Source organism: Candoia aspera, chromosome 13, assembly GCF_035149785.1.
Source record: "Candoia aspera isolate rCanAsp1 chromosome 13, rCanAsp1.hap2, whole genome shotgun sequence".
Classification (NCBI taxonomy): domain Eukaryota; kingdom Metazoa; phylum Chordata; class Lepidosauria; order Squamata; family Boidae; genus Candoia; species Candoia aspera.
Genome location: NC_086165.1, coordinates 21,301,826 through 21,316,602, shown reverse-complemented (window position 1 = coordinate 21,316,602; position 14,777 = coordinate 21,301,826). Strand labels below are relative to the sequence as shown.

The window sequence follows — 14,777 nt, the reverse complement described above, 5'->3', positions numbered from 1 at the left end:
GACCAGCCCACGCCAGAGCTTCCTGTCGGTCGTCAACACCCCCAGCTCCCCCAGGGACGAGTCCGTCACCTCTAGAACATCATCCATCCACCTTGCCTTTGGTCGGCCCCTCTTCCTTTTGCCTTCCACTCTCCCTAGCATCAGCATCTTCTCCAGGGTGTCCTGTCTTCTCATTATGTGGCCAAAGTATTTCAGTTTTGCCTTTAATATCATTCCCTCAAGTGAGCAGTCTGGCTTTATTTCCTGGAGGATGGACTGGTTTGATCTTCTTGCAGTCCAAGGCACTCTCAGCATTTTCCTCCAACACCACAGTTCAAAAGCATCGATCTTCCTTCGCTCAGCCTTCCTTATGGTCCAGCTCTCGCAGCCATATGTTACTACGGGGAACACCATTGCTTTAACTATGCGGACCTTTGTTGTCAGTTTGATGTCTCTGCTCTTAACTATTTTATCGAGATTGGTCATTGCTCTTCTCCCAAGGATTAAGCGTCTTCTGATTTCCTGACTGCAGTCAGCATCTGCAGTAATCTTTGCACCTAGGAATACAAAGTCTTTCACTGCTTCTACATTTTCTCCCTCTATTTGCCAGTTATCAATCAAGCTGGTTGCCATAATCTTGGTTTTTTTGAGGTTTAGCTGCAAACCAGCTTTTGCACTTTCTTCTTTCACCTTCATCATAAGGCTCCTCAGTTCCTCTTCACTTTCAGCCATCAAAGTGGTATCATCTGCATATCTGAGATTGTTAATGTTTCTTCCAGAGATTTTAACTCCAGCCTTGGATTCCTCAAGGCCAGCTTGTCGCATGATGTGTTCTGCATACAAGTTGAATAGGTAGGGTGAGAGTATACAGCCCTGCCGTACTCCTTTCCCAATCTTAAACCAGTCCGTTGTTCCGTGGTCTGTTCTTACTGTTGCTACTTGGTCGTTATACAGATTCTTCAGGAGGCAGACAAGATGACTTGGTATCCCCATACCACTAAGAACTTGCCACAATTTGTTATGGTCCACACAGTCAAAGGCTTTAGAATAGTCAATAAAACAGAAATAGATGTTTTTCTGAAACTCCCTGGCTTTTTCCATTATCCAGCGGATATTGGCAATTTGGTCTCTAGTTCCTCTGCCTTTTCTAAACCCAACTTGTACATCTGGCAATTCTCGCTCCATGAACTGCTGAAGTCTACCTTGCAGGATCTTGAGCATTACCTTACTGGCATGTGAAATGAGTGCCACTGTTCGATAGTTTGAACATTCTTTAGTGTTTCCCTTTTTTGGTATGGGGATATAAGTTGATTTTTTCCAATCTGATGGCCATTCTTGTGTTTTCCAAATTTGCTGGCATATAGCATGCATTACCTTGACAGCATCATCTTGCAAGATTTTGAACAGTTCAGCTGGGATGCCGTCGTCTCCTGCTGCCTTGTTATTAGCAATGCTTCTTAAGGCCCACTCAACCTCACTCTTCAGGATGTCTGGCTCTAGCTCACTGACCACACCGTCAAAGCTATCCCCGATATTGTTATCCTTCCTATTACAGGTCTTCTGTATATTCTTGCCACCTTTTCTTGATCTCTTCTTCTTCTGTTAGGTCCTTGCCATCTTTGTTTTTGATCATACCCATTTTGGCCTGGAATTTACCTCCAATGTTTCTAATTTTCTGGAAGAGGTCTCTTGTCCTTCCTATTCTATTGTCTTCTTCCACTTCCGTGCATTGCTTGTTTAAAAATAATTCCTTATCTCTTCTGGCTAACCTCTGGAATTTTGCATTTAATTGGGCATATCTCCCCCTATCACTGTTGCCTTTTGCTTTCCTTCTTTCTTGGGCTACTTCTAGTGTCTCAGCAGACAGCCATTTTGCCTTCTTGGTTTTCTCTTTCTTTGGGATGTATTTTGTTGCCGCCTCCTGAACAATGCTGCCAACTTCTGTCCAGAGTTCTTCCGGGACCCTATCTACTAAGTCCAGTCCCTTAAATCTATTCTTCACCTCCACTGCATATTCCTTAGGAATATTAGTGAGCTCATATCTAGCTGATCTGTGGGTCTTCCCTAATCTCTTGAGTCTGATCCTAAATTGTGCAAGAAGAAGTTCGTGATCTGAACTACAGTCAGCTCCAGGCCTTGTTTTTACCAACTGTACAGATGTCTGCCACCTTTGGCTGCAAAGGATGTAATCAATCTGATTTCGGTGTTGTCCATCTGGTGAAGTCCATGTATAAAGCCGTCTCTTAGGTTGTTGGAAGAGAGTGTTTGTTATGCAGAGTGAATTGTCTTGGCAAAATTCTATCAGCCTATGTCCTGCTTCATTTTGTTCTCCCAGGCCATACTTACCTGTAATTCGAGGTGTCATTTGACTGCCCACCTTAGCATTCCAGTCTCCTGTGATGAAAAGAACATCTCTTTGAGGCGTGTTGTCCAGTAGGGGCTGCAGATCCTCATAGAACTGCTCTACTTCAGCTTCTTCAGCATCTGTGGTTGGGGCGTATATTTGGATCACTGTGATGTTAGATGGCTTGCCCTGAATTCAAATTGAGATCATTCTGTCGTTTTTTGGGTTGTATCCAAGCACTGCTTTAGCCACTTGACTATTAATTATGAAGGCTACTCCATTTCTTCTGTGGTCCTCTTGTCCACAGTAGTAGATCTGGTGGTCATTTGATGTGAAGTGGCCCATTCCAGTCCATTTCAGTTCACTGACGCCCAGAATGTCTATCTTTAATCTTGACATCTCACCAATAACCACATCCAATTTGCCCTGGCTCATAGATCTTACATTCCAGGTTCCAATGGTGTGTTGATCCTTAGAACATCGGATTCGCCGTTCACCACCAGCACCGTCAGCCGCTAGCCATCCTTTCGGCTTTGAGCTAGCTGCGTCATCACATCTGGGGCTAGTTGAACTCATCCTCTGTTCCTCCCCAGTAGCATTTTGACCATCTTCCGACCTGGGGGTCTCATCTTCCGATGGTATACCGACATATCTCTGGTTGTACTGATCCATTTAGTTTTCACGGAAGAATACTGGGGTGGGTTGCCATTACCTTCCCCAGGGATTGCATTTAGTCTGACCTCTCTGTCATGACCTTCCCGTCTTGGGTGGCCCTTCACGGTTTAGCTCATGGCATCATTGAGGTGCTCAAGCTCCAGCACCACGACAAGGTAACGATCCTTTGCTGAAGGTAGTTCAAATACTACAGTAAAATATAGTAAAATATGCTGGGGCATGAGGGATTCCTCCCCATTAGTAAAAACTGCCCAAATTCTTATTTTGATTACTTAGGATAGCAGTATTTTCTTATGGCAGGAGGTCCCCAGTTCTATTATTTAATTGGCCTCGCAAAACATTGATTTGATTTTTTAAATTTAATTTGTTGAAGCCACTAAATGCTAAATTCTTCAAGAAATGACTGGTCCAAACTAAATCAGACCAGGGGAAAATTACTTTTTGGTATTATTTCTGAAAGCATCTTTAGGATGGGCCAATAAAGGGAATGCAGCTGGCAGGCTCCTTCAGGAAGTCATCTGAGGATGGGGGAAAGTTGAGGACCTTCTCTATGCAGGAACCACAATGAGGAAAAAGGATCCTGAGGAACCATGTCAACTATTGGTGGGAAATCCCCATTTTGAGTATATCTCTGTGTTTTTTTCAAATGAGTTGCAAATGCAGATTGGCAGAGGAGGCTACAACACAAACTGTCCTTCTCCTTGATAATAGTTTTTTAACTTCCAAGAATATTACTTTTGTCTCAAGGGTGTACAAATGTGGTCAGAAAAGTCAAGGTGATGATCCAAGCAAAGATCCACCTGCACATAAAAACCAGACAGAGCTTTGATTGCACCATCACAACCACTGTCTTGACATTTTAGACATCTCTGAGAATATCCCTGTATGTCCTGCAGTCTGACATAGTCCAGTACCTTCTACCAGTTCAGGATTCTTTATCTCATGTGGCTGCATATATATGCAAGGCTTTCTCTAAGGAAGATAAGGAAGGGTACTTGGAGTAGTCATGCTAAAGTGTTGTCCTCCAAGGAACTGACTGTCTGCCCCCTCCCACAAAAACCAGAGAGGATGAATTCTCATGGTTTATAACATCATCTGTCTAAAAACACTTGGGCTATCCCATAAAAGGCTTCACTCCAGATATCAGTAATAAAACTGAGAAGACAGTGTGAGACATCCCACAGAGATAGTCTTCCAAGCCCCTCATGCATGGGGGAGTTGAATTTCTGAAATGAATCACCACTTTTTCTCCCACTGCTTACCTTGGACCATTAGGATAACTTTGCAGATTGCAGCTGATGTCGTAAATCCCTTTTCTAAAAGAAAACAAATTCCCTGGCTTGGAATTGCAGTTCAAATCTGGAGAGATCAGCGCATGTGGTCAACAGGATTGACTCAGGTAGAGCACAGCTCAGGACAAAGGTGCAAGGCCTGTAGCTACCAAATCCAAATTACCATACAACATCCTTTCCTCCATTTCATTTTATTTAAATATAGCCAAGGGAGTCTGTTTGGGCATCTGAATAGCTATAGATCACCATATTATTATTTTTAATTTTAAAATGTACTATTCTTTTCCAAATCAACATTCTGCTTATTCCAAGGTAAATCACAGAATCATACAAGCAGAAAATCATTGAATAAAAGGGTTAGAAGGGGTCCTGAAGAACATCTAGTTGAACACTGTGCCCAGTCAAGAATCTACCACTGCAACATAACAGATGGCCATCCAGCCTCTGTTTAAACCACTCTAGCGAAGAAGAAGCCACCACCTCCCAAGACAGTCTGTTCCATTGTTAAATCACACTTTCCGTTAGGAAAGTTTGTTATTCACAACAACTGGCTTAACTTGATTCTTGAAAGAAGCCTTTTTATGGGTTCCCACAATGCATTGAACTGTTAACTCAAAGGCTGTTACACAATAACAGCCTAAGCCACAAAACACTAATCAAAATTCAAAATAACCCAAATTAGTATGTTGTGCAAGTGCACCCACTAGTTGTGTTACTAAGTGTACTGTTTGAATCTAGTCACACACTGGTCAAATTCATACAACCTCCTTGCCCAGCACACAGACTTCTCCAGAGGACATGTAGCTGAGACAACCAAAGAATGGCTTTAGCTGCTCTGGAGTGCAAGTGGTGTCTTCCTCCTTCTTCTCTCTCCAAAGACTGCATGTCACAAACTTGTGGTTCTAACTGGTTCTGTGCCTCCCCGCCCCCAGCTCTCCGCCATTCAGGCCTTCACCTATTCTCCACCCACAATCCTCTTTTGGCTCGGAAGGAGACCAGAATCCCAGCTTCTGCCACCCCTTTCTTTTTCTTTTTTAACGAGTTGGTGGACAAGTCATCTTGTGGACCTAGGGAGTATGAAGCCCTGAAATTCACCTGCTGGTCCTTGTGTAATTGAAGATATACAGTGATTGAAAGGACTGCCCCTGTACTTTGTAGTCCTGGGGGATATAAAAATCTAACAAACTGCTGGGGGCGGGTAGGGTCCTGGGAGCAGAGGGAGCTGCCTACTGCCAAGTCAGACTAAGGCCCAACCATGTCCAGTCTGTTGGCAAGAACTTGCAGGAACCCTGCAGGATTTCAGGCAGGCATTTTCCAGCCTTCCTGAATGAACCAGTGGAGAATGAACCTGGACCTCCTACCTGCATCATCCCTCAGCTTCTTTTCACCCCATGAATAGGATGGGATCCTGCTTGGAGCTGTTGGTGCCTATGACTGGAATGGTGCGGTCCTCAAGGAGACCAGCAGTGGCAAAGTTGTTCCTCATCGAGAATCCTATCTCCAAGAGTTCCCGGATGAACTGAAAAATCATGGGGCTTACCTCGGTAAGAATAGTGCCTGGAATGCCACCAGTTTCTCATGTAGACCACACAGGCTTCTGGATCAGCACTAGCAAAGCTTAACCAAAGCTGCAGTTCAGACATGGAATACTGGAGTTTACATTCCACCTTTCCATATTCAGTTCCCAAGCTGTAACAGCCACAAAAACATAATGAAAGAATACTTCATATTGTGGATATTAAAACTATTATTAAAATGAAGAAAGGTAGAAAAGCAGCCAGTTGTAGCTAAATTCCAGGTAAGAGAGCAGCAAAACAGACCACTTGGAGAGCGTTGGGATCCAGACAGGGACAAACAAGTGGAAGCTGAATTGCATGAAAACAGAGGTGCTGTTGGTCCAGAAGCCGCCTGGCACTCCAACTCCTCTGGGAGGGACTCCAGATGGGGCAGCAGTCTCCCTGAAGGGGCAGCTCTGTGAGTTGGGGGTCAGCCTGGAGTCACAGCTATAGCGAGATGGGCTGCAGGGCAACTGTGGCCAGGAACATTTTTGCCTAACTTGGGCCAGTGCACCTAGAGAAGGGGGTCCTGGCAAGACTGGCACAGGCCCTTGTCACCTCTTGTACAGATTACTGCAATGTGCTGGACCTGGGACTGGCTTTGAAGATTACTCAGAAGCTGCAGTTGGTACAAAATGGCAGGTGAAAGCTGCAATGAATATATAACCTTGGCACTGCAGGCTCTGCACCAACTATAAATAGGCTCCCGGGTACATCTCAAAGGGCTGCTTTTGACCTAAATAGTCTGGCCCAGCTTGATGCCTGCAGGACTGTCTGCTTCAGGGTGATTCTACCCATTCAGGATGCACATCCCATCCCAGGTAGGCTAGGAATGCTGGGAATGCCTTCCCCGTAGGAAATTCAAGACACAGCAAAAAAAACCCACGTTTTCCAGTTGTGGCACTAACCATCTGGAATAACCTCTCCTTGGAGATCCAGATAGTGCCTTGCTCCCAACCTTTAGGAAGACTGTTAAACAGAGCCAGTCTGAAGAACCTGTGGGGATCAAGACCTGGTCATTGGGATGAAGAAAGAGGAGGAGGAGGAGGAGTTACATGTTCATTATGAGTTAATGATTATTAATGAATTCATTGCATACTGTATTGTTGGTAAAGGTATTTTTGGTAATTATTTCTTTTAAGTGTAAACCTTCATGAGTCTCTAGGCATGTGGTAGGAGCACATTCACAGGGGAGGGAGTAAAAAAAGCAAGGTAGTGCAATCAAAACCCCACCCTTTTTTGGCATGTGCCACACATATGGTGTGCATAAAAAGGGTGTGGGGTTTCAACTGCAGGTTCCCCACTTCCATGTTTTTTTAACAGTCCCTGTGGATAATCCTGTGTGGTAATCTAAAAATATAGTAAGTAAAGAAGTAAGAGATTAAATAAATGAATCAAACCAATAAAATATACAACTCCAGACCAAAGGCCATCCTGGATTGAAACTGTTTTGCAGGTTGGCAGAAAGTAAGAAGGGCTGTATTGTAGAAGAGGACTCCAAGTATGATTATGACAGTGGCAATGATGATAAGGTCTGGCCTTGGACTAGAAGTGTGATGCCTGGAAGGGACTCCCTCCACATGATCTGTGGTGTGTTTGTGTGTGTGTGTGCGCTGTAGGCTACACCGTCAACTCTGTGGTGTCCACAAGACTCAACAGGATTTACGTAGCAGGAGCCCCTCGGTTCAACCATACCGGGAAAGTGATTGTTTTCACAATGCACACGAATCGAAGCCTCACCATCCACCAGTCACTGACTGGAGAACAGGTAAGGGATATCTTTCTGGGCATTGTTTTGGGAAGGGGTATGGCTGGCAAAGAAGAAGGCAGTGGCACAGGCTGGATTAGAGCCAACTGATGCCCTAAGCACGGCCCAAGAGTGGTGCCCCTTGACAGAAGCAAAACTCTCATGCCATGAGGTGGAAACAAATATAATATCTGATGGAAACTTCAGGCCAAACTTTTAAACTTTAATCACTCACCATGTCAAAGAATTTTTTTTTAACAACACAGATTGAAGTTGAACATGACAGATAAGGACAGTTACCAAAAAAAAAAGACTAAAGAGTGTGGCTATGAAAGAGTTAAGGGCATAATAGCTGGAGGATAAAACCCTGTGGTGTCCCCTGCCCTTGGTGCCCTAAGCACATGCTTGGTTTGCTTAATGGTTAATCCAGGGCTGCAATTGAAGAGGAAGCAGATTATTATTGTCTTCAAGTTGATGTTTCCCCCACAGCAATTTCAAAACAGAACAAATAATTTAGTAGCTCAAGAGTCTAAACAGGCTAGATGGCCATCTGTTGGAGGTGCTGTAGTAGTGGATTCCTGCACTGGCAGGGGGTTGGACTAGATCATTTGTAAGGTTCCTCCCAATCCTTCCAGTGTGTGATTCCATAAACCATTTATATGCAGGCAGTGTCTTGTGTTTGTGGCTAGAGTGACCAACTTGAAATGTATGGGCAAATTCAGTTCACAGATTGCTTGTATGCATGTTTAATTGTACTCAGGATCCATCCTTCAGTTTTTCACTTTATCCTTTAAAAGCCATTTGTCCTTTGGTCTGTTATAATTTCCTGAAGAAATGAGTCCCCTAGGCAGGTTATAAATTATAAGAAGAGCTTTTTTCCTAGGTTTAAGAAGTTGATCTTGAGTTTTTCTACTTCAAGAATGACTGAAGTGGCCAAATGGGATGAGTAAGCAATGCTGAATCTCCTATTATATAGACACATTTTAGTCTATAAAGGAATGCAAATCTGGACATTCATCAAGAATCTGTAGAGTACTGTTTACTTGATGTAAATAGGCTTGAATTCCTTTCAAACTAAATTAATCATTTTTGCCATAGACTTTCAGTAAGGGAATCAATCAACAGAAAGCAACTGAGAATAGCAACTAATGATCCTTAATCTTCCAGGATCAAAGTGTTATTCTGTGTGTGTATTCCAGAAGCAATGTCTAGACAAGGAGATGATAGATAGTTTCCTCTGGGAACTGCCTCTCATTCCAGTAGTATCATTACAGATGCCATTAATTTCTCAGAAGCATATTAAAAATACAGAAATACACAGCTCTGTAGTCTTCATTCTGTACATATTTTTTGTATCCTTTTCAGATTGGTGCCTACTTTGGAAGTGAAATCAGTTCGGTAGATGTTAACGGGGATGGAGTCACTGACATTCTGTTGGTTGGAGCCCCAATGTACTTCAGCGAAGGACGAGAGAGGGGAAAGGTGTACATCTACAGCCTAAAAGAGGTAATAATCCATAGGGATTGTCACTCATTTTCATCCTCATAACAACTGTGTAAGGTAGGTTGTGCTGAGAAAGTGTGATTGACCTGAAGCCTTGCAGTGAGCCTCATGTTCAAATAGGGGCTTGATTTATGCAGTACCAGACCTAACTACTACACCACACTAGCTATTCTCACACAATGTGCTTAACCAGTTCAGTTCAAGACCTAACAGCCACATCTTCATAAGTTAACTTAGTCTTAATCTTGGTTTACTTTTTGTGCCACAGCATGTTGTGCAGAGTCAGTAACCAGGTAGAGCCTGTTGACTGAATGCAGCCAATGGCTGTTGGTCTGGCCTGATGAGAGACGTATCTGAATTGCATTTAACGGCACCTTAAGCATCCGTGGGGGAGGCAAGTGATGAAACATACATTGTGATAGAAAACTCTGCCCATGACATGCTTGCATGCAATGCTGCAGTGCAAGTAAGAGAGGGTGGAGTTTTCATCATGCCATTCACTCCCAAATTAGTTTAGGGTTTCATGGCAAGGGATGAACTAACATGACAGTAGAAATGGAAATGAAGATCCTTTGGGGTCAAAATACATGCTGCTTGCTGAAAATTATGGAGAGTAATGAGCTGATGAAGAGAAAAGGTAGGGGAATGATAGAACATAATGAAAGATTAATTTTAATTTTTTTATGAAAAGATAAAAGTGGCATATAACAATTATTAAAGAAATACTAAAACACTAAAGAAGAGCCGGTTTGGTGTAGTGGTTAAAGCATCAGGCTAGAAAGCAGGAAGCCCTGAGTTCTATTCCCACCTAGGACACAAAGCCAGCTGGGTGACCTTGGGCCAGTCGATCTCTCGCAGCCCTAGGAAGGAGGCAATGGCAAACCACTTCTGAAAAACCTTGCCAAGAAAACTGCAGGGACTTTTCCAGGCAGTCGCCGAGAATCTGACACGATTGAATGGATTAAAAAAAAAGAACACTGAAGTGTGTGGCAGGTCAAACACCAACCCTAAAATAAAGTTGTTTCTCAAACAGCAGAAGTGTTCAGAAGTAAAAACCACTGCATTTAAATAGGGTTTCCTCCCAGAAAGGTCTGCATGAAACTCTGGTGTTAATTTCAGTGCATCTTCTGCCTAGATTTCTCACTTTCATCGTCTTTCTCTTTTGGGGGCAACAGATTTTCTGACAAATTGTACTCGTGGTATGTTACGGGCTGATACACAAACGTGCTTCTTCATCTTTCCTCTTCTTGAAGAACCAGTTTGTTCCCAGTGGGACCCTGAAGGACCTGCCCAGCTATCAGAATTCCAGGTTTGGGTCCTGCATTGCCTCCGTCCCTGACTTGAACCAGGACTCTTACAATGATGTAGTTGTGGGAGCACCGCTGGAGGATGAGCATCAGGGAGCTCTGTACGTCTTCCATGGCTACAGGGAAAATGTGATCCGGAGATATAAGCAGGTACAGCTTCTCTTCAGGCTGTGAGGCAGAGGCAGAGGAGGGGCGACAGCTGGGGCCTGCACTGACCTTTGGACTTGAAGGCCGTTCCATTCAGTTAATCCAATATATCTAACGTGGTTATTCTCTGTGTGTAATAATTCTGTCCTGCTGACATACTAACCATTTTATTCATATCACCTTTTGGAGGGGCTCCGGGGGGCTTACCCAAGGACTCCTGGACAATCTCAGCTGGTTCAGCCCTGCTGTAGGGAAAAGGCTATTGTTGTTGGGACTGGACTAGGGAGAGTTAATGGGGCAACTGTAGGCCTGCTCGTGCATTTCTAGGAGCTAGTTAGTTGGAAAAAGACAAGGCTGCAGGTCTTGGTGGCCCTCAGCTAAATGGTGCTCTGACTGGACTATGCAATCAGTGCCTGAACCTGCACAGAAAATATTTGTTTTTTCTCATATTGGCAGCATAATTTGGCACCTAGTTCACCTGTTGCAGATGAGGTGATCTAGTTAAGCAGGTGGATGAGTTCAAATACGTGCTCTCTGATCTCTGCATCATTGGTTGTCGCATCCACTGACATCACACAAATTGGTAGTGCTCAAGCAGGATTTGCCAGCATATGGTGGTACCTCTGGAAGAAGGAAAAGGCCTGAAAACAAAGATCTGAGTATTCAGTGCAGCCACCATGCTGATCTTGCTCTATGCATGCAGAGGAAACCGCATGCTCGGGACCTACAGAAGCCTGAGGTGCTTCAGATGAGATATTTGAGGCCAGTCCTAGGCATCTCATGGGATGACTGATGGTGGAATGAGGACCTTTGACAAATCTGCACAGCCCACAGTTGAAAATAAGAACTGGCAATCACACCTTTGTTGCCTTGGAATGCATCTACCTGGCTGGAAAGTAGCAAAAAATGCCCTGCCCCCAAAGAGCTGGATTAGCCAGAATAGCCAGGCTAAAGCACAGCAGTTATGCTGTAATGCCACAGAATTTGCAGCAGCTACTCATTTTCAGGCCTCAGGGAACCCTTGCAGAAAAATCACAAAAAATATGAAAATGTCGCAATGCAACTCACTTCTAGCCTACCTATCCATGTTTTACATCATTTACAACAACAGCAAAGCAGCAGGACAGCAGCGAAATTGCAGCACATAAAAATTCCCGCCACTGCAAGTGTGCGAAGTTCAAAAAATGATGTCTATTTCTTCAGTCATGATCTCTTGCAGAACCCCAGTTGAAAAGGGCTGCCCCACAGTTAATTGGGCCATCCTGTTGGTGCATAAATGAATGAGTACTACAGATGAGCTTCTAGGAAGAAACTCCATGGAGCTGTCAGTTCCCTTAACTGCAGAGAAGGATTAAGGAAGCCAGATTCAGAAGGATCTTCTTTAATGTGTTTGAATGCCAAGGATTAGGTGTTAGAGTACAAAATCTTGAGAACTGAGATAGGAACCCTCCAGTCCTCCTTTATTAGTGTGTTCACTGAGGCAGGCTCTCTTTGAAGCTTTTGAGGCTCTTTTTCCCAGCCGGTTGCATGGCAGCTGAGAACCCATTTCTTGCCTAAGCCAGTCAAGCCCCCTCCCATCTGCAGATTGTTTGTGTTTCAAGGTGCTTCTCCTTCTCCCTTGGGCGCAGCACAATCCCTTGCATCAGTAACAGCTTCTTCAGACCGTTTTAGCTTTGTCCTTCCAACTACATTCCATTAACGTGAATCACAGTGTTCCAAAGGAATCTCGGCCTGGATGAAAGCTGCACCCTGATCAGTTTTTCTGAATGGGGGATGCAACATCCATCCAGGTCTAGATGCCCCAAAGAGGAACAAGTGGCAGTTTTGTTGCCATGGGAATGCTAGGTTTCCCTGGACATTCCTCATATACCCACATCCCACAGCAACAGATATTTGCCAGCACAGAAGAATATATTTATTTGTCAGATTTACACTGTGCCTCTTCTCCAGAACCCCTTTCTCTCCCAATTCTTCCCCAAGAGCAATCCTGTCAGGTAGGCTGGCATGTGCTGATACTGATTGCCCTGCAGGCAAGCTCCCACAGCAGTGCCTGGTCTGGAACCCAAGGCTGACAAGTGGAACCTGAGGCTCAAAAGCCACAGGAGGCCTGAAAACCCTTTGTGTTCCACCACATTGTAAATCACCACACTGTAACTGTGGAATATAACAGTCCCCATATCTAAAAACAAGGGCGACCCAGCCAGCTGCGCCAACTACTGCCCAATTCACCTCTTGTTCCACACTACGAAGGTCTTGAAAAAAAATTTGGGCCAGTGCATTCGCAACATCATCCAACTCACTGTCAATGTGGCTTCATCAAAGGATGCGGGAGTACCAATGCCATTTTGGCAGCTCTCCAGCTTATAGAGAAATGCCAAGAGAAGACCCAACCCTTGCACATGGCATTCCCGGACTTGGAAAAGGCTTTTGACTGTGTTCCACACCAAGTGATTTGGTATGGAACACAGTCATGATCACGGGGTGCCTGAATTACTCGACTGAGTCAAAATGCTATATAAGAACACAAGTAGCCGTGTGCAATGCTCAGCTAGCCTCTCTGACAGTTTTCCGGTGACGGTCGGAGTACACCAAGGCTCTGCGCTGTCACCGCACCTATTTATATTAGTCATGGATACCAATCCACGAGACCTGCAGCAAAATGCACCCTGGACTGTACCCTACGCTGTCATGCTTGCTTCTACTAGGAATGAACTGCAGTGGCAAGTACAGGCATGGAATGACTGCCTCAGCCATTTCAGACTCCACCTGAACATAAAGAAAACTGAGTACCTAGAGACTGTAACCACCTGTGGGACGCTCCAAATAAAATGGAGGAAATGTAAAGAAGGTGGATTCTTTTCAGTACCTTGGCTCCCATCTCCAAGGTGACGGTGGCATCAGCGGTGATGTGCGAGCGAGGGTGAATGTGGCCTGGTTGAACTGGCGAGAACTCACTGGTGTGCTTTGTGACAAACAAATACCAACCCGTCTCAAATCTAAGATCTATAAGACGATTGTTCGCCCTGTGGCACTGTATGGAACCGAGTGTTGGGCAGCAACAGAAGGTATAGAGAGCCGCCTCCATGTTACGGAAATGCGTATGCTCCGTTGGATATCGGGCATCTCCCTGCTCAATCATGTCACAAATGATGCCACCCGACAACAACTAGGCGTGACATCAATTACAGAGAAGATGAGAGAAAGCCAGCTTCGTTGGTATGGACGTGTCCTTAGAGCAGAACCTTCCACTGTCGCCAAAATAGTTTACCATCTTAAAATCGATGGCCGGTGGCCACGTGGGTGACCAAAACAGAGATGGCAAGACACCATCAATAAGGACATGCAAATCGAGGGTCTGTGCCCTGAGGATGTGGACAATCGGGCAAAGTGGCGTTTCAGGATCCAAAAAGCAGACCCGGCGATAGCGGGAAAATGCTAGGAGGAAGAAGAAGATTGTAACTGTGAAATGTAACAGACAGGAGGATTATTAAATACATGGGGAGTAATCATATTTTGTGTTTATTTAACTTAATACTATTTAAGTGTAACTTAAATTGATACACTTGCTGAAGTCCAACAAATCAAGCAATATACCTTGTACGCATGTAAACACACAGTTGTAATTTGAATATGCATGCTTGTTAAAAATACATAATTGCTTTTGCACAGGCGTGTTCAAAGAAAACTAACTGGTTTTCTTCCTGTGGTCTTCCAGAGAATTGCAGCTGCTGACCTTTCTCCTGGCTTCATGTATTTTGGGAACAGCATCCATGGGTACCTGGATATGAATGAAGACAAGCTTGTGGATCTTGCTGTGGGCTCCCGTGGAAGTGCTGTCCTATTATGGTTGGTCATGTCAGATTTAGGGCTGGTTGACACATTTTCATTTGGAGTGAAACTTGGGAGGAGGTGGGGGGGGGGCAGTGCAGCAGAATCTAGCCAGCACGCTGGGCTTGCAGGTGTCCATAATTAGGAATGTACCTATCAAAGAGCTTGAAGCAGCTTGGTTAACCTTATGATATGTTTCACAGTACTTCCTCCTTGTTAAAGAAATGTCATAGTCAGACATATGACTGTAATCCACTAAATTGACATAGTATATTTGCCTATGAATAAATAATCATTTAGAAGAAGAAAAAATGTATCTTTAATTTTAGGTGCAACTTAAACTTGCTGTTTATTTATTTTCTATATCCTTCCCATTAGGTAGGATGTTTACAGGTAACC

The 14,777-nt window shown here is 44.2% G+C and overlaps 1 protein-coding gene across 1 annotated transcript in view; it reads left to right on the top strand.

The window, feature by feature from the left end:
• ITGA11 (integrin subunit alpha 11) overlaps nt 1-14,777 on the top strand; it is a 93,324-nt gene that overhangs the window by 40,840 nt on the left and 37,707 nt on the right. The window contains exons 11-15 of the mRNA XM_063314319.1: nt 5,690-5,834; nt 7,466-7,614; nt 8,959-9,099; nt 10,350-10,553; nt 14,266-14,396. Coding sequence (XP_063170389.1) covers nt 5,690-5,834; nt 7,466-7,614; nt 8,959-9,099; nt 10,350-10,553; nt 14,266-14,396 — 770 coding nt within the window. The remainder of the gene's footprint in view (nt 1-5,689; nt 5,835-7,465; nt 7,615-8,958; nt 9,100-10,349; nt 10,554-14,265; nt 14,397-14,777) is intronic.